At 41.4% G+C, this 14,305-nt stretch overlaps 1 protein-coding gene across 4 annotated transcripts in view; it reads left to right on the plus strand.

Annotated features, from left to right (window-relative positions):
* The window catches only part of MLIP (muscular LMNA interacting protein), a 117,287-nt gene extending 103,241 nt beyond the window's left edge, over nucleotides 1-14,046 (plus strand). For 3 of the 4 annotated variants that reach the window (XM_064476596.1, XM_064476594.1, XM_064476595.1), the window contains 2 exons: nucleotides 5,785-5,838; nucleotides 13,708-14,046. In XM_064476596.1, the coding sequence (XP_064332666.1) occupies nucleotides 5,785-5,838; nucleotides 13,708-13,713 (60 nt within the window). In that variant the 3' untranslated portion in view covers nucleotides 13,714-14,046. The remainder of the gene's footprint in view (nucleotides 1-5,784; nucleotides 5,839-13,707) is intronic. The other variant, XM_064476593.1, reaches the window with a different exon arrangement.
* The last annotated feature ends 259 nt before the right edge of the window (nucleotides 14,047-14,305 follow it).

Here is a 14,305-nt window from a genome sequence, read left to right on the forward strand (position 1 = left end):
CCAGCTGTGGTTCAGTGTGGGAGACTCCAAAAAGGGACATTGTTTTTTTTTCTGAGACAGCAATCACTTATCGGTGAATGGATTTTTGCTTACCTATCTGACTCACTGAACAATCCAAGCAGAGAAGGAGTGGAACTCATCGAGTTAGGGCCCAGAATTTAAAGATGGGAAAATCAGGGCCCAGAGACAAAAGGATTTTTCCCAGTCTACACTGGAAGTTAGTGGCCTAGACAAATTTGTAAACCTTTGGATACCACCAAAAATAGACACTGTACCTTTAAATTCTAAAATTAAATATACAAGCTACTGATGGGGTTTTGTAATTAAAAAGAAAAACCATCCCATGCTAATGCGGATGAAATCTTTAAGATGTGTCAGTGGGAGGAGCGTGTGTCTGACTGTCATTAAGGCAGCTACGCCTCACTGCACTAATCGTGACCTGCCCGCATTAGGGACAGACTCGGAGCACTGCCCGTGTTTTCTATGCCCAGGCATAGAAGCTTGAACGATAAAATCAATCAGCTAGTGTTTGGTGCACAAAATGCTAGCATATGGTGGGTCCTGTCCTCAAACAGCTTGGGGTCTTTGGGGGAAATGAGACAAACTCATGTTTAACAGCCTTAATTCACAGAACGCGCATTTTCAAGGACTTCCTAGGGCTTGGTTTCCCCAGTGGAGCCGATGCAGGCAAAATCTCCGCCCCAGAATTGGCTTCCTCGTGTTTTTGCACTCATTTTGCCCATCCACTCCAAATTTTCTCCCTGTCTTCCCATCAGCCCAACGATGAGTAATTCCTTTCCAGCTACGAACCCCCACCCCTATCAGGGGACTTACCCGGTAGCTTTCAGCCTCTCGGGAAGAAGGTCCTTCCTCCTAGACCAGGTCAGACTCACCTGCTCTGAACCCTCGTAACACACCGAACTTGTACTTCAGAGCACATTATTTTGTGTTTGCGCCCATAGAATCCTGATTATATGTTGAGATCTGCCTCTCCCGCCGCACTGCGGTCTCCGGGGGCAGGGATGATCTCTCTTTGTTCACTGTCATGTCTCTAACATCCAGCACAGTGTCTGGCGCATTAGCTCACATCAACGGGCACATCGATAAAAAAAAGACCCCTGGTAAATTATTTAATTATACACTTGCAGGACCACTTAATTGATTAGGACTGTTTGACTATAGTTCATGTCAGTTGTGGATAGATAAATATTTGGAAAACATCAGTTCCACCAGCTCATACGAAAATGTTGGCTGTGGCCTCAATTTTCAACCTGTGGTAGGATTGGCACCCGCTGGGACCCATATGAAACGCAGGTGCTTGGGTCCCTCTCTGGACTTGCTGCGTCAGGGGCTGAAATTTCCAGAACTCCCCGGGTGCTTCCTGTGGACTGGGGTATGTTGTTGAGCAGGGATTAGAAACTCAAATGTCTTGTATGGCCAGGCAGAGCCCCTAAGTGAGTGAAGGAAACCAGACAGACATGTATAAATAATCATGATCCTAGGTGACCTCCATTGGTAGGAGTGGTGGCCCCTCAGTTGACCTGGAGATTAGCTTCATCTAAAGGGGGCAGCGCTGTACACATCAAGACGATTGCAGGCCTAGTGTTGCGAGACCCTTGAGCAGTTCAAGAGAAGGAGACACGAACCTGCAGGTAGAATCTGTGGACTCAAACACTGGCAACTACATTCAATTCTTTTTGAAGGAGGAGAATCATGAAGGTCCAACAAACACATGTGTGATAGCGCTGGTTCAAAAAGTTTGCAAAGTTTCTCTGGTTTGCAAAATTTCCTACAAATCAGGAGACTGGGGGATGCACTATATACTTCTAATTCTTCACTAACACAGACTTCTTTAGTTTTGCAAGTCAGAAAACCATCTTTTCTCTATTTCCTGCCTTTTCTCTTTTATTACTAATTTATCTATTCGATACACATTGTGTCTTTCCTCTGTGCTGAGTGGGCTCTGTCCCAAGGTACTGGAGCCCTAATGGTGAACAGCATGGGATGCACATAACTTCCAGGGGCCACGGTCTCGGGATGACAGCACCACACTTGGGAAACACAGTGCTTTATGTCAGTGTTGCCACAAACTGTCACGTCTGTCTTTGAGAGATGTTCTTAGGAAGGTTGCACTCTTGCTTGAGTTGTTCACAAATCTTGGTGGGGGACAGATGTCAGAGGGACGGCTTCCTGAAGACAAATGGAGTGAAGGAGTTTTTATAAGAGGATGGGGCTCAGCCAAAACACAAGCCCAAAGGAGGGAATTCTGATTAGCAGGTGTAGCATCCTTGGAGACTCTAAAATGTAAACACGTCCTGTAACAGGCAGGCAAGAAAAAAATCTACTTCATCTTCGACCATGTTGCATATTTTCTTTTCTTCTAGTTGCTGGCTTCTCATTTCGCTAGTTGGGTGGAGGGGATTTTGTCTGTCTTTGGAGAAACAGTGACATTTATGAGAAAGCCCTGCACTGGCGACAAACACTCCTCAAAGCTTTCTATTAGTTTGGTGGCAGCTGTAATCAAGAGTGTAATAAAACTCAACTGAGCGTTTTATTCAAACGTGGCTTGTTGATTAGCCCATGGTGGTGGGTGAGCAAAGGTCTGATTAATCTCTTCTACAATATCTGGGGCTGGAGTGTCCATGCAGGATCAAAGGATGCTTTGTCTCATTTCATCTGAGCTTTCCATTTTGTTGATCTATGTTGAATAACGCTCTGATGATAAAACTAGTAACTCTTCTGGTTTTTTTTTTTGTTTTTTTTTTTTTTTTGAGGCAAAATTGTAATTTGTTCTCCAGAACACTCACCACCAAGTAAACAGGCTTGGAGATCTCTCTCTTTCCTCCTGTGTTTACCTACTCTCTATAGCAAGCCATCCATCTATATGGAATGCATTTTATTTTATTTATTTTTTCATGGAGGTACTGGGGATTGAACCCAGGACCTCGTGCATGCTAAGCACGTGCTCTACCACTGAGCTATACCCGCCCTCCCTTGGAATTTATTTTAACGTTTTAGCTTCATCATTTCCATTCTGATTGTGAGAGGGTGCTTGCACTTGATTTGTTCCCCCATGTAACATCTGTAGCCCTCATGCTTTACAAAGCCTCTGCATTCAGCACACACATCAGCTTCAGCATTATTGCTCTGGAACCTTTCCCATTGTTTCTTCCCTCATCAACGAAATATCTTGTCTACCTGATGCTCCTTCACTCAGCCAGGAAAACTTGAATTCATTCTGTTCCCTAAGGCAATGATTGAGTTTAAACCTCCTTTTTTATTCTCTCTCTCTCTCTCTCTCTCTCTCTCTCTCTCGATTATTTAAATATCTTCCAATCCCCCACCCGATCTATATTCCGTGCATCAGCCACTGTGACTTCTTTTGACATGAAAATCTGATCACGCTTGCCCCTGTCTTGCTTAGAGACTTCAGTGGCTTGTCACTGCCTTAAAAATGAAGCCCAAACTCCTCATCTGACATAAATGCTTCATTGTCTTGTGTTTTTGCTGCATGGCGCCATCAGCTACACCAGCCACTCCTGAACTGCTTCTGATTTCTGAATGGGACTCTCTTGCCTCTAGTATGTGGCTTTTCATTTTGCAAAATGGCCCACACCACTGCCTCCCCATCTCCCCTCTCCCATCTCCCGAGTGTCTTCCCAGTGGAATGTTACCACTTCTTGTGCTTTGAGAGCACCATCTCTCGAGACTGTCACTCTGTTTTGCAATCATGACTCTGCCGCTTACTAGCTCTGGACCTCGAGTAGGTTATCCTGCCCTTTGGTTCTTTTGCTTCCACATTTGTGAAACAGGGTAAAGTTAGTGCTCATGTCATTAGGCTTTTGTCAACACTGAATAAACACATATAATGCATTTATCATGCAAGTACACAATAAATTATTATGATTAAATCCATTAACAGTATCACATTTTATGAACTATTTTTGATCACCTTGAAGATAATAAAAAAGCAAACCTATTATGACCCGAGATCGTAAATAGAAGAAAGCATTCCAAAGCCAGATATAGATGATTTGAGAATTACCGGTGCATTAGGATCAGTCCTTTGCTGTTCTGTTTTGTTGATTTGGGTAGTTGATGCCCAGTTTTTGAAATTCAAGATGAAAATTAAACGGATTTAAATGAATGAATAGCTACATTGGAATGATGGAACAGAATATGAAATAGGGGTCACTTACTGACTCAACTGCTTTTCCAGTCTCAGTTGAATATTTTATTGGGAGTGTTCCAACATTTCCAAATTTCAGGGTGTTTATCCTGTTCTATCTTAAGAGATTAGGAGAATGGGGATTTGACATTGTACAAACTCCAATGATTCATGTAATTATCATACCACGTAACCAGGCAGGCTAAAGATTTTGCTGTCTCCAGGACCAGTTCCCTGGGTCTGAGGTTTGAAGCGGTACATAGCATCTGATCCGAAGCCAGATTTAGGATCTCAGGGGACCCTGATGAATGGGAGAAAGTAGGTGATTTCAGGCGATTTTTGGAGTGCTCCTTGGGTCTGTAGTTGGCTTGGGGCCAGTTCATGCTCCTTTTTTAAAGGAGTGGCCGCGGGCAGCTGGGAGTCCTGATGGCCTGACACCCAGAGGCTTTTGTAGCTGGCCCAGAGTATAATGGCTGGGACTTAACGAAGTTATGGCTTTCAATAAAAGCGAGCTCCGTTTTTGAAAATCAGCTGGAAAAGAGGAAGGAAACTGGAAACTGGAGGTGGGACCTCCTTGGCCTCCCCAGTGGCCACTGGTGGTGTCCTGCTGGGGCCGTTGGTGCACTTATGGGACCCTCTGAATTGCCCTAGAACCATCAGGAGCTGGTGATCCAATAACTGACTGATGAAATCAGGACCAGGCTGAGAGTGACAGGGGGCCAGTCATTTCCATTTGCCCGGATTTGCCCAGGACAATAGTAGAAACTGGGAGTGTTCCAGGCAAATCAGATATTGTGGTTCCCCTAAAGTTGGAGTGCGGAGACATGGTATAAACTAGAGGGGGTAGACAGATTTGTTACAAATGATTGCTCTCCCTTTGTCTGTGTCCCTCATTCTGTCTGTCTGTCTCTTTTCTTGCATATTTATGACTTTCTAATATCTTAATAGGTTTAAGTGTATGAATAGTGCTCCAAAGATCCATTTAATAATAAAAATTCCTGTGTAAACAAAAGAACCTCCCTCTGTTTAAGTGTCACTGTGTTGTAAACTGCAGTATAATAGCCTCGTCCGGTAGGATTGCCATTTTATGAAGTCACTGTGTTTTGAGATGTTTTATATTCACATCAGCATTTACCATCTACAGACGCGTCCACACTTCCTGCGGGTCTGAGTGTGATTTTTCTCCTTTGCTTTGGAGCTTTGCAATTAGAGGCCTGTTGTGAGAGTTGAAACAAATTTAACTTCGTTTCCTCTCTATGATATCCGTCAGTGTTTTTTTTTTTTTTTTTTTTAACAATTCATTCATTCAGTAAACATTTAATTGCTGTCTCTGCTGTGTGCCAAGCGCTGTTAGGGTTTGTGTAGGACACAGAGATAAATAAGCTGTGGTCTTATGCTCCAAGTCATCAGCATCTGCTGTTTTTTTTTTCTATGTTATGAATATCTTCCTTTGTTTTTAATGACCATCAAATCTTAGTGTTTATACTTGATAGACTCTACTACAATCAGCAATAAGTTACTGACATCATTGTTGAACTGTTAACTGCAATGAAACTTAAAAACTTATTTCTCCTTACTTCTACCCCCATCACATCCTGGGCACCTTTTCTATGAAGCTGAGTCATCCAATGGTGGCTATTCCTGAACACGAAACTCTTGACTCCAAAGAGGTAAATACACGTAAGGTACAATTGGACATCTGGTTATCCATTTGCACGTGATACTCGGTTGTAGAAATAAGCCAATCTTATTTTTTTTTTAATATTCATAAAATCAGTTTTGTTTTTTTTTTTTTTTCAAAGAAAGAGTGAAGTGGCCTGCTCTGGGTTGTTTGGAAGCCCCTGACAGTTAAATGAGTAAATTCTTGCTGCTTCTCATTGTGGAAGATGGTACTAAGTTCCCCGTGTTTGCAGGACCTTGATCACAAGCAAACTTCTATCCTGACTGTCTGTCTTTGTGATATTCTCTCTGGAGTCATATGTGAAACCACCCTTGTCTTCTTTTCCTAGAGGGTCAGTGGATGTCCCATAATACGTCTATGTGTACCTCATGGTAGCTCAGTTTCCCAACCTCCAAGAGAATTTTGCATATGGCAGGTAGCGTCCCAGCCGAAGCATCTCAAACACAGCCTCTAAATTTCATGCAAATGTCTAAACACTTTCACGTTTTGAGCTGAGAGACACAAATCTAAATTTTAAAACCTTGTTAATTTTATAAATGCTATTCAAAGAGACCAGAAAACAACACTGTAAAAAAAAAAATTATGCCCAAAAGACAAGAAAATAATTTGTAAAGAAAATATTAATTTTGTATTAATTAAAAGCAAGAATAATTGAACAATGTTTTCTTCTTCTACATCCTCTCAGGCCATAAATGTGGGAAATGTGAGGGGGAAAAGTGCTTTGATGGACTTCTCTTTAAGAAGGTGAAAACTGAGCTCATTCATTCATTTCAGGTACCCTCACAAATGAGGCATGCTCAATTCTGCAGCATCTAAGTTTAGGGGAAAATATACAAAAGAGAAGCAGGAATAATAAAATTCCAAATTCCAAATGAAATTCTAAATAAAATCTGAATTTATCCTCCAAAGCATATTTTCCACAATTTAGGGCATATTAATCCACTTTTCAGAAACTGACATCCCTGTTTCTGCAAATTTTGAAACCTCTGTCATGCAAGACCCATGTGCCTCTCTGCTACAGCTGTACTCATTAAAATAATAAAAGCATGTTACTAGTAGGTGTGATTTTGTATCCTTGACCACATCTCTGATTTTTTTTTTAAACCAGGATTATTGGCTGAATGAGTATGGACATATGGAAAACGTTCGATGCATGTAGCCAAGTAGCATTGCTGAATAATTGTGGCAGTTGAAGCCTGTTACAATACCTGTTTCCATGTATACTCACCAGCATTGAGAATTACTATAAATTGCTAATTTATGGAGAGCTTACTATATGTTAATGTGTTAGTCATTTTATATGCATTCTTTTACTTAACCTTCACAAAACGTTGTAAGTTAAGTATTATCATTGGCCCCATTTTACAGATAAGGAAAGTGGGGAAATCAGTATATTGCCTACAGTCAAAGAGCTGACCAGTGTCTGCACAATCAGGAACGGAATCCAGATATCACTGCCTGGAGCCTGAGCTCTTAACCAGTCTACTGTCCTCCATCACCTTCTTCATCTAAAACTCTATGCCATTTAAATCTTTTCCCCTCTGAAAATCATGTTTTCAAGTATTTGCAATTTAAAAGGGAAAATGATGTTTCATTTTTATTTGTGTTAAAAATTTCTGTCTTTTTCTGTTATTTTCATCTATTTTGCTTTTGCATCGTATCATGCATTTATGTACTGATTTGGCAATATTTTTACTGTCGAGTTGTAAACTCCCTTTATATACTAAGGAGATGAACTCTTTGTCAAGTGTGGCAAACTGTGTAATAGTAAAAAAAAATGGACAAATATAAATGTCCTAAAATAGGAGAATGTTTGAATATATTTTGCTGATTTCAGATGAATGTTAAAAAATAGCCAAATGTTCCCTTTCAAACATAAGAATTTTGGCTCAAGTTTACAGTGGCTCTAGATACAAATGAGAATGTTTCTAGACAATCAGAGAAAATCAATTGGTTATTTAAATAACAGAAGAGTTTGGTTCAGATAATGACTGCTGAATGAAGAAATTCTGAATGTTGGGTGATGTGAAAGGCTCTGTTGCTGAGAAGAGCAGGGTAGATGCAATAGTGTAGAATCTGCATTTTTTTTTTTTTACCAGTTATGCACAACCGTAGCAACAAAACTTAAAATTAAGCTAGTGGATAAGATTGCCAAAAAATAATTTCAACTCTCATGTTTAGAATATACAAAAAGAAAAACAAAACAAAAAAACCATTATAAAATAACCCCAACTTTTGAAGTTTAACAACTGTGAGAGAGAGTTATGCTAGTATTAAAAGAAACATAATTAAGCAGACTACCATTTTATGCATCTAATATGCTGTCTTTTACTTCTTAGTAACACTGGCACATTTGGGAGCAGTTTAACACCTTTTTTACAATTCCTTATGCCATGTGGTCAGACTGTAATATTTATCCGAGTATTCTTCCCAAACCCTCTCTTTGTTATTTATTTACCTGCAAAGCACCAACCAAGAAAACGACTTTTTTTGCTTTATGCATTTCTGGTCTTATGAGTATAGGACCTAAGAAGTAAAACGTGCTAGTGACCAACCCAGTGTGAATGAACAATCATGGAGAACCTCGACTGGATCTCAGAATTTCTGCCTAGCTGTTCTCTCCCTTCCTAATTTTTTTGGGGGGTGTGGGAGTGGAGAGATAATTAGGTTTATTTATTTTTAGAGGAGGTACTGGAGATTGAACCTGTGACCCTATTCGTGCTAAACATGCGCTCTACCATTTGAGCCAAACCCTCCCTGCCTTCATTTCCTACATGATAGCAGTTTGCCTTTCTCGCTACCATACTCCTGTTTCCTGCATTCGCTCTGCGCTATTCGTAGACGCTAGTTTTAAAACTAGCTCAGTAATTCATTTAAAAGCAAATAGATCTCAGATTTATCTGATTTAATTTGATCACCATCTTGGTAAGTCCTATGATTTATAAAGTACATTGAAAACCAACTAACTCAAAACAATGATGCTGCTTCTCATCTGGTTCAATGGTTCTCAGCTCTGGTTCTGAGCAGCAGAATCTCCTGGGACTTTTTAAAAGTCCGATTAACAGGGTTCTGCTCTGGGAAATTGAAATCAAGAATCTCTGGAGGTGGGCGGAGGCAACTTTAAAGTCTCTGCATGCATTGTGATCCTCAAATACACATATATTTCTTTTCATATTCTTTTCCATTACAGGCTATTACAAGATACTGAATCTAGTTCGCTGTGCTGTGCAGTAGGACCTTGTTGTTTATCTGTTTTATATACAGTAGTGCGTATCTGCAAATCTTGAATTCCCAACTTACCCCCTCTCCCCCTGGGAACCAAGAGTTTGTTTTCCATGTCTGTGAGACCTGTCACTCTTCATGTGACCTGCTACATGTGGCCCTAGGACTATTTTATTTTTAACTTGAGGATCAATTGATTTCCAAAAACATGGTTAGATGCATTGGATTCTGACCTTTCAGACTCACTTGTCATTAACACAACTGGAGAGCTAATCATTCACCCGCTGCCCATAAAACACACACGAGGCAGATTCTTCTCCTGGTTTCTTATTCCTTCTCGCTGCAGATTTTTGATAACAGTTCTGCTGGCAAGGTGGCTGTCTGTGGCTGATTTCCTGCTGTGGTGTCTATAAGTTTCCATGTTCATTTTATTTGGAATTCCAGAACCTCCATGGCCGTCTCAAGTTCTAATTTTATGGGCCGAGCGTCTCATTCCTTTATCTCTCTTCTCCAGATGAGATGCAGAAAAGAGAAAATAAGTTATTTGTTTATGGAAGCCACTCTCATTTTCTGGTTTGCGTCAAGGGTGAAAAATCAAATTATTAAGAGGAATGGGCCCATTCTGTTCCCTTCAGGCAGTTTCCCATAGATATGATTTATTAAGTCAAGCTTTGATAAATCTTGGATTGCAGTGTTGAAGGTTGTAATTATAGGTAAGAACTTGGAATCTGGATATTATTGACTGCTGGTTAGAAGGAGTTTTATATACTTTGATGGACAACTGGCCAGCGGGCCAGGGTAAATTTGTCTTATAAAGACACCTGACACGAATAGCTGAATGGATGCCCACCTTGCGCACGTATCCAGGTGGGCAAGGAGCCAATAAAGAGACATTCCAGTCCTACCTCCAGACTTGGCAGCAGTGGACCCCACCAACATGACCTTCCTGTGTTATAAACCCCCAGCCTCTGTTGAGAAAATTAAAAAAAAAAAAAATTTTGTCAACCCCGAAGTCCTCTTCACAAAAGTAGTAGAGACAGAAAACACTTTTTATTATTGAGTAAGTATTAAACCAGAATGTGATGTCTGTCCCGGACCAGCACGAAGAGGTTGCAAAGACCAGAAGGAATCTCACCCTTCATGTAGCCAAGCAGGTTTAACTCATTACACGTATGTTCTCGACATAAACAATAGTTCGGTTTCTCCCCAAGGAAAAGGATTTGACAGCACCATGCATTACACGCAGTTCATCCTAAATCACCCTGGTGACTAGGGGGCCCTCTGCTTTAGTTAATTGGCTTTACACAAAGGAAGAATACACTTTTCATATCTTTATGGCAGGAGGCGGTTTTACGACTCGGAGCCAGGTGTCAGTTAATGTTAGGCTCCTCCCCTCCCTGGGAAACTAGGAGAAACTAGGAGATAAGGCTGCCATCTCCCTGGGATGTTTACCTTCAAAGGAGATTGCTCTCAAGTCCTTGAGAAAGACTTTCCTGAGTCTTAAAGCTGACAAAATGCCCATCTTGTTTTCAAAAGGACTTATCTACATTTCGGATAGAGGGGTATGTACCTAGAAGGACCAGTTTTCTGAAATAAATTTTCTAAGAACAAGGAAGGGAAATCTCTTCCTTTATTTTCAACGAGGAGAATTAAGCCTCTTTTTAGAAATTTTGATGTGTCCTTACACCTGGTAGACTTGGGGGCAGAATTGAGGTCCAAGAGCATCTGACTCTGACGTAGCCAATAAAAAGAATCAGTTCTGACCTATGTTCTTTTCTAGGGACTTGGTTGAAAATACTGTGGGAGAGGTGGAGGGCTGATGATTCTGGACTTTCAAAGTCATTTCAATCCATGTATGTTGGGTTTTACATTGTAGTGAATCATGGCGAAGCTGAACGGAAGTCAGAGAGTAGAAGGATGGATATTCCTGTTTGTGCTGGTTTTTTAAGATACCTCCCTCCCCCGCCAAATAATAGAATGGGGGGAAATAACTATTTGGAGCTCCGGTCATCCAGATGTTAAATGTTTTGACCTCAGATTCAATGTTGTGTCCCCTAGACTCCATTTTACCTGCTTTATACCAATCCTGCCACCTTTACAGGGCCTTACTTACTAAACTATCATTGCTTCTGGCTTATGGAATCTGGCACTAGATCTTGTATTTTTAACCCCCAAGTTAGTAAGTATGTAAGTGTCCCAAATGCATTTAAAATCTTTCGGGAAAAACTGAATATATAGCAGTTAATAAATTATGATGTACCTTTTCTGGAATTGACTGTTTACTCTGGAGACATGAGGTCTGGTTTCATGTCGACAAGAACATATATGGAGATCACTTTGCTTTCATTTGGCAGACAAGAATATTCCAAGTGGGTTTTGTATTAAAAGGGAACGCAAAATCAATTTACACAGCACATTCTTTAAAAAAAGTGCTTTCTGAGATGTTGGTTTAAAGTTTCACCACACTACATCACTTATTACCTAAAGTTAACTCTAAACAAACCAAATAAAAAACCCCAAAATTGGAAAGTGACTCCCTTTAAAATGATGATTTTCTAAATGTCTGAAGGTCTTTCTTATTTATATTTTCTTATCCAAAGTAAGTGTGCTGTTCCACGGGCCATATGATACAGAACTGAGCCTTCACTGCCAGGGGGCCAGTCTGAAAATACGAATTTGTTCATTTATTTGATTAATGATTGTCATCTTTCTCAGATGTGGAGATTGGTTTTTTTCCCCAAGTTACTGAGCTCTTTACCCGAACTGAGATTGGCAGAGGAGAGTAAAAACTTCACAATGTGTCCACAGTCATGACTCCACCTGTCACAGCACAATGCATTCAAACCAGCCGCTGAATCCTGGTACCAGACATGCCTTTGACCTCCCGGTGGGTTCAGGAAGTGCTGAGGAACACCGCTGAGGCTGCCAGCATTGTGTCGGGGGATGACCTACCTGGTCCCCTTCAATCTGATTTAATTATTCCAAGTCCAGTATTTTATTTGATGTTATGATCCTGTCTACAAGTGAATCCTTATAAATCTTCTGTGTAAACTCTTCTGGTGACGGTGGGTTTACCGTTTACAAGCCAGACACGATTTATGTTTTCATGTGGCTGAGACAAACTAATGACTGAATAAAACGACAAAAACAAACAGGAAACATTGAACAAACTTGGGTTTAATTTCAAATTCCACGGCCTTGGGCGTGATATGTAATCTTTGGAGCCTCCATTTCATTCTCTGTGAAATGAGATCAAAGGATTATGGGGACGATTTGCATTAATGCATGTAAAGTGCTTAGCATATAAAACACACAGCACTTAATAAATGTCAGCCTAGTGGTAATGATTTCTTGAAATCTCTCGTCACAGTAACTCCCAGATGTTGCTTCTTTCAGGAAAATCAAATGCGAGGTCGTTTTTATTTGTTAGAGAGAAAAGGCGAGGGAATTGAGTCATTTTCTCCTTTCATTCTAAAGCTTCGGCGAATTCCAGGCGATGAAAGCTACGACTCACTTATTCCATGACTGTTGATTTTCTATGACCGGAGCAAATCCGTGCGGGGTTGGAGCTACCCCCTGTTTCTAGTCGCTTTTTCCCACCTCCTCCTTCCAACCTAACAAATGCAGCTTCTCCGTGATGCGGTTGTATGTCCCTGTTTCCTCATCCTGCTCAGCCACTTGGCCACGCCGCACGCAGCCTTCCTGTCTGCCTTCCTTACACCTTGCACGACCCCGCCGTTCCCCTTGGAGCCAGCACTTAGCCACAGCTCCCTCAGACCACTGCTTCTTCCCTCTGTGATCCCGCCCAGGACAGAGCAGGGAGAGCAGCCTGCAGAAGAGAAGCTGACCTCCGTTGTTTTCCACCTTGAGATGTCCAGTCATGGCCATTTCCTTCCGTTGGCATCACTTCATCACATTGTTCCACTAGGGTGCGGTTCCAGAACTAAATTTCCCTTCCGTGGGTTCCTTTGTACTTCTTTCTTGACTTGTGTAATCTGCTAACACCTAGCTCCACTCAGTCAAGTTCACCTTATCTGCCCCAGACAGTGTAACCCTATCCAACAGGAACACGTAGAGATGGATGGAGAACGAAGACATGATTCGATTGGCAGCATTAGGAAGCCAATTGAATCAATATGTGAGAAAAGGGCCAGAGGTCCATTTGCTGTCTCTGTCTTTTGTGCTGTGCCGTTTGGCAAAAGCTGGGACTTAGTCCAATCCCCGTTCATTTTCCCTCCCTGTTTTCAAGGACTACATTTTAGGGAGTGATGCTAGAGGAAGAGGAAGGCAGCGGGCAAGTGACTGAAGGGTGAGGATTTGTGGGCGGCGTTCGGCTCTTCCCTTCGGTGCCCCGCCCGTCCCAGCCACCAGCACCCCTTTGCGGAGAGACTGTTCTGCTGATTTCTCCAGAGACCACAGTCTGATATGAACAAACAGCTGTGTGTCTTTATCCCACATTAACTGCACAACAAGAAAATGTCTATTGAGGAAAAAAAAATAAACAGAAGTTCCTTTCTTAGAAACCCTTTTTTAATGTGAGATGCTCTGTCTGAATATGAATGTTTACATTCGAGGGTGTGGTTTTAAAAAGTATGTACCCCCATGGACCTGACTCCTCTTTTCTCTGATTTTGCAGCAGTGAAGATGGAGCAGAAGATGGAAACATAAACCGGGCTGAAGTTTTTTGGAGTGCTGGTGCTAATCACTTGCTAGATTTAACTTTTATTATTATCATTATTGTTTTCAGTCTTAGCGTTTTCTTTATGAACCGCCACGCAGCAGCGGACCTAAAAAAGCCTCCCGCCGGCACAGAACGTCACAGTATCGCTAACACCCAGCGTAGGAGACATTTACCTACAGCTTCTCCCATCACTGGTAGAGCCTTAACGCCTTCTGTTAAGCTGACAGCAATACTAATGCGCCCCTGTGTTTAGCAGCCAAATAAAGAAGAAATATGAGTAAATAGAAGAATGGGTGTGGCAATTTTTCAACACCAGTTTTATTTAACGCATACGTTACTTCCTGAATCAGGCTTTATTCCCCTTCTGCTCAATTTTTTTTTTTTAACATGTTGAAAAAAAAAAAAAAACTAAAAGAAATGAATCCCCGCCTGCTCTCAGGGTTTCACTGAGGAGCTCTTGAATGTGAGAATGTTGGCATTTCACCAAACACACTGTTTTCCTGTTCTGGCTGGGTTCTCTGGTTGATGGGACAGACAGCCATGTTGAGCATCC

This window comes from Camelus dromedarius, chromosome 19, assembly GCF_036321535.1.
Source record: "Camelus dromedarius isolate mCamDro1 chromosome 19, mCamDro1.pat, whole genome shotgun sequence".
Lineage (NCBI taxonomy): Eukaryota > Metazoa > Chordata > Mammalia > Artiodactyla > Camelidae > Camelus > Camelus dromedarius.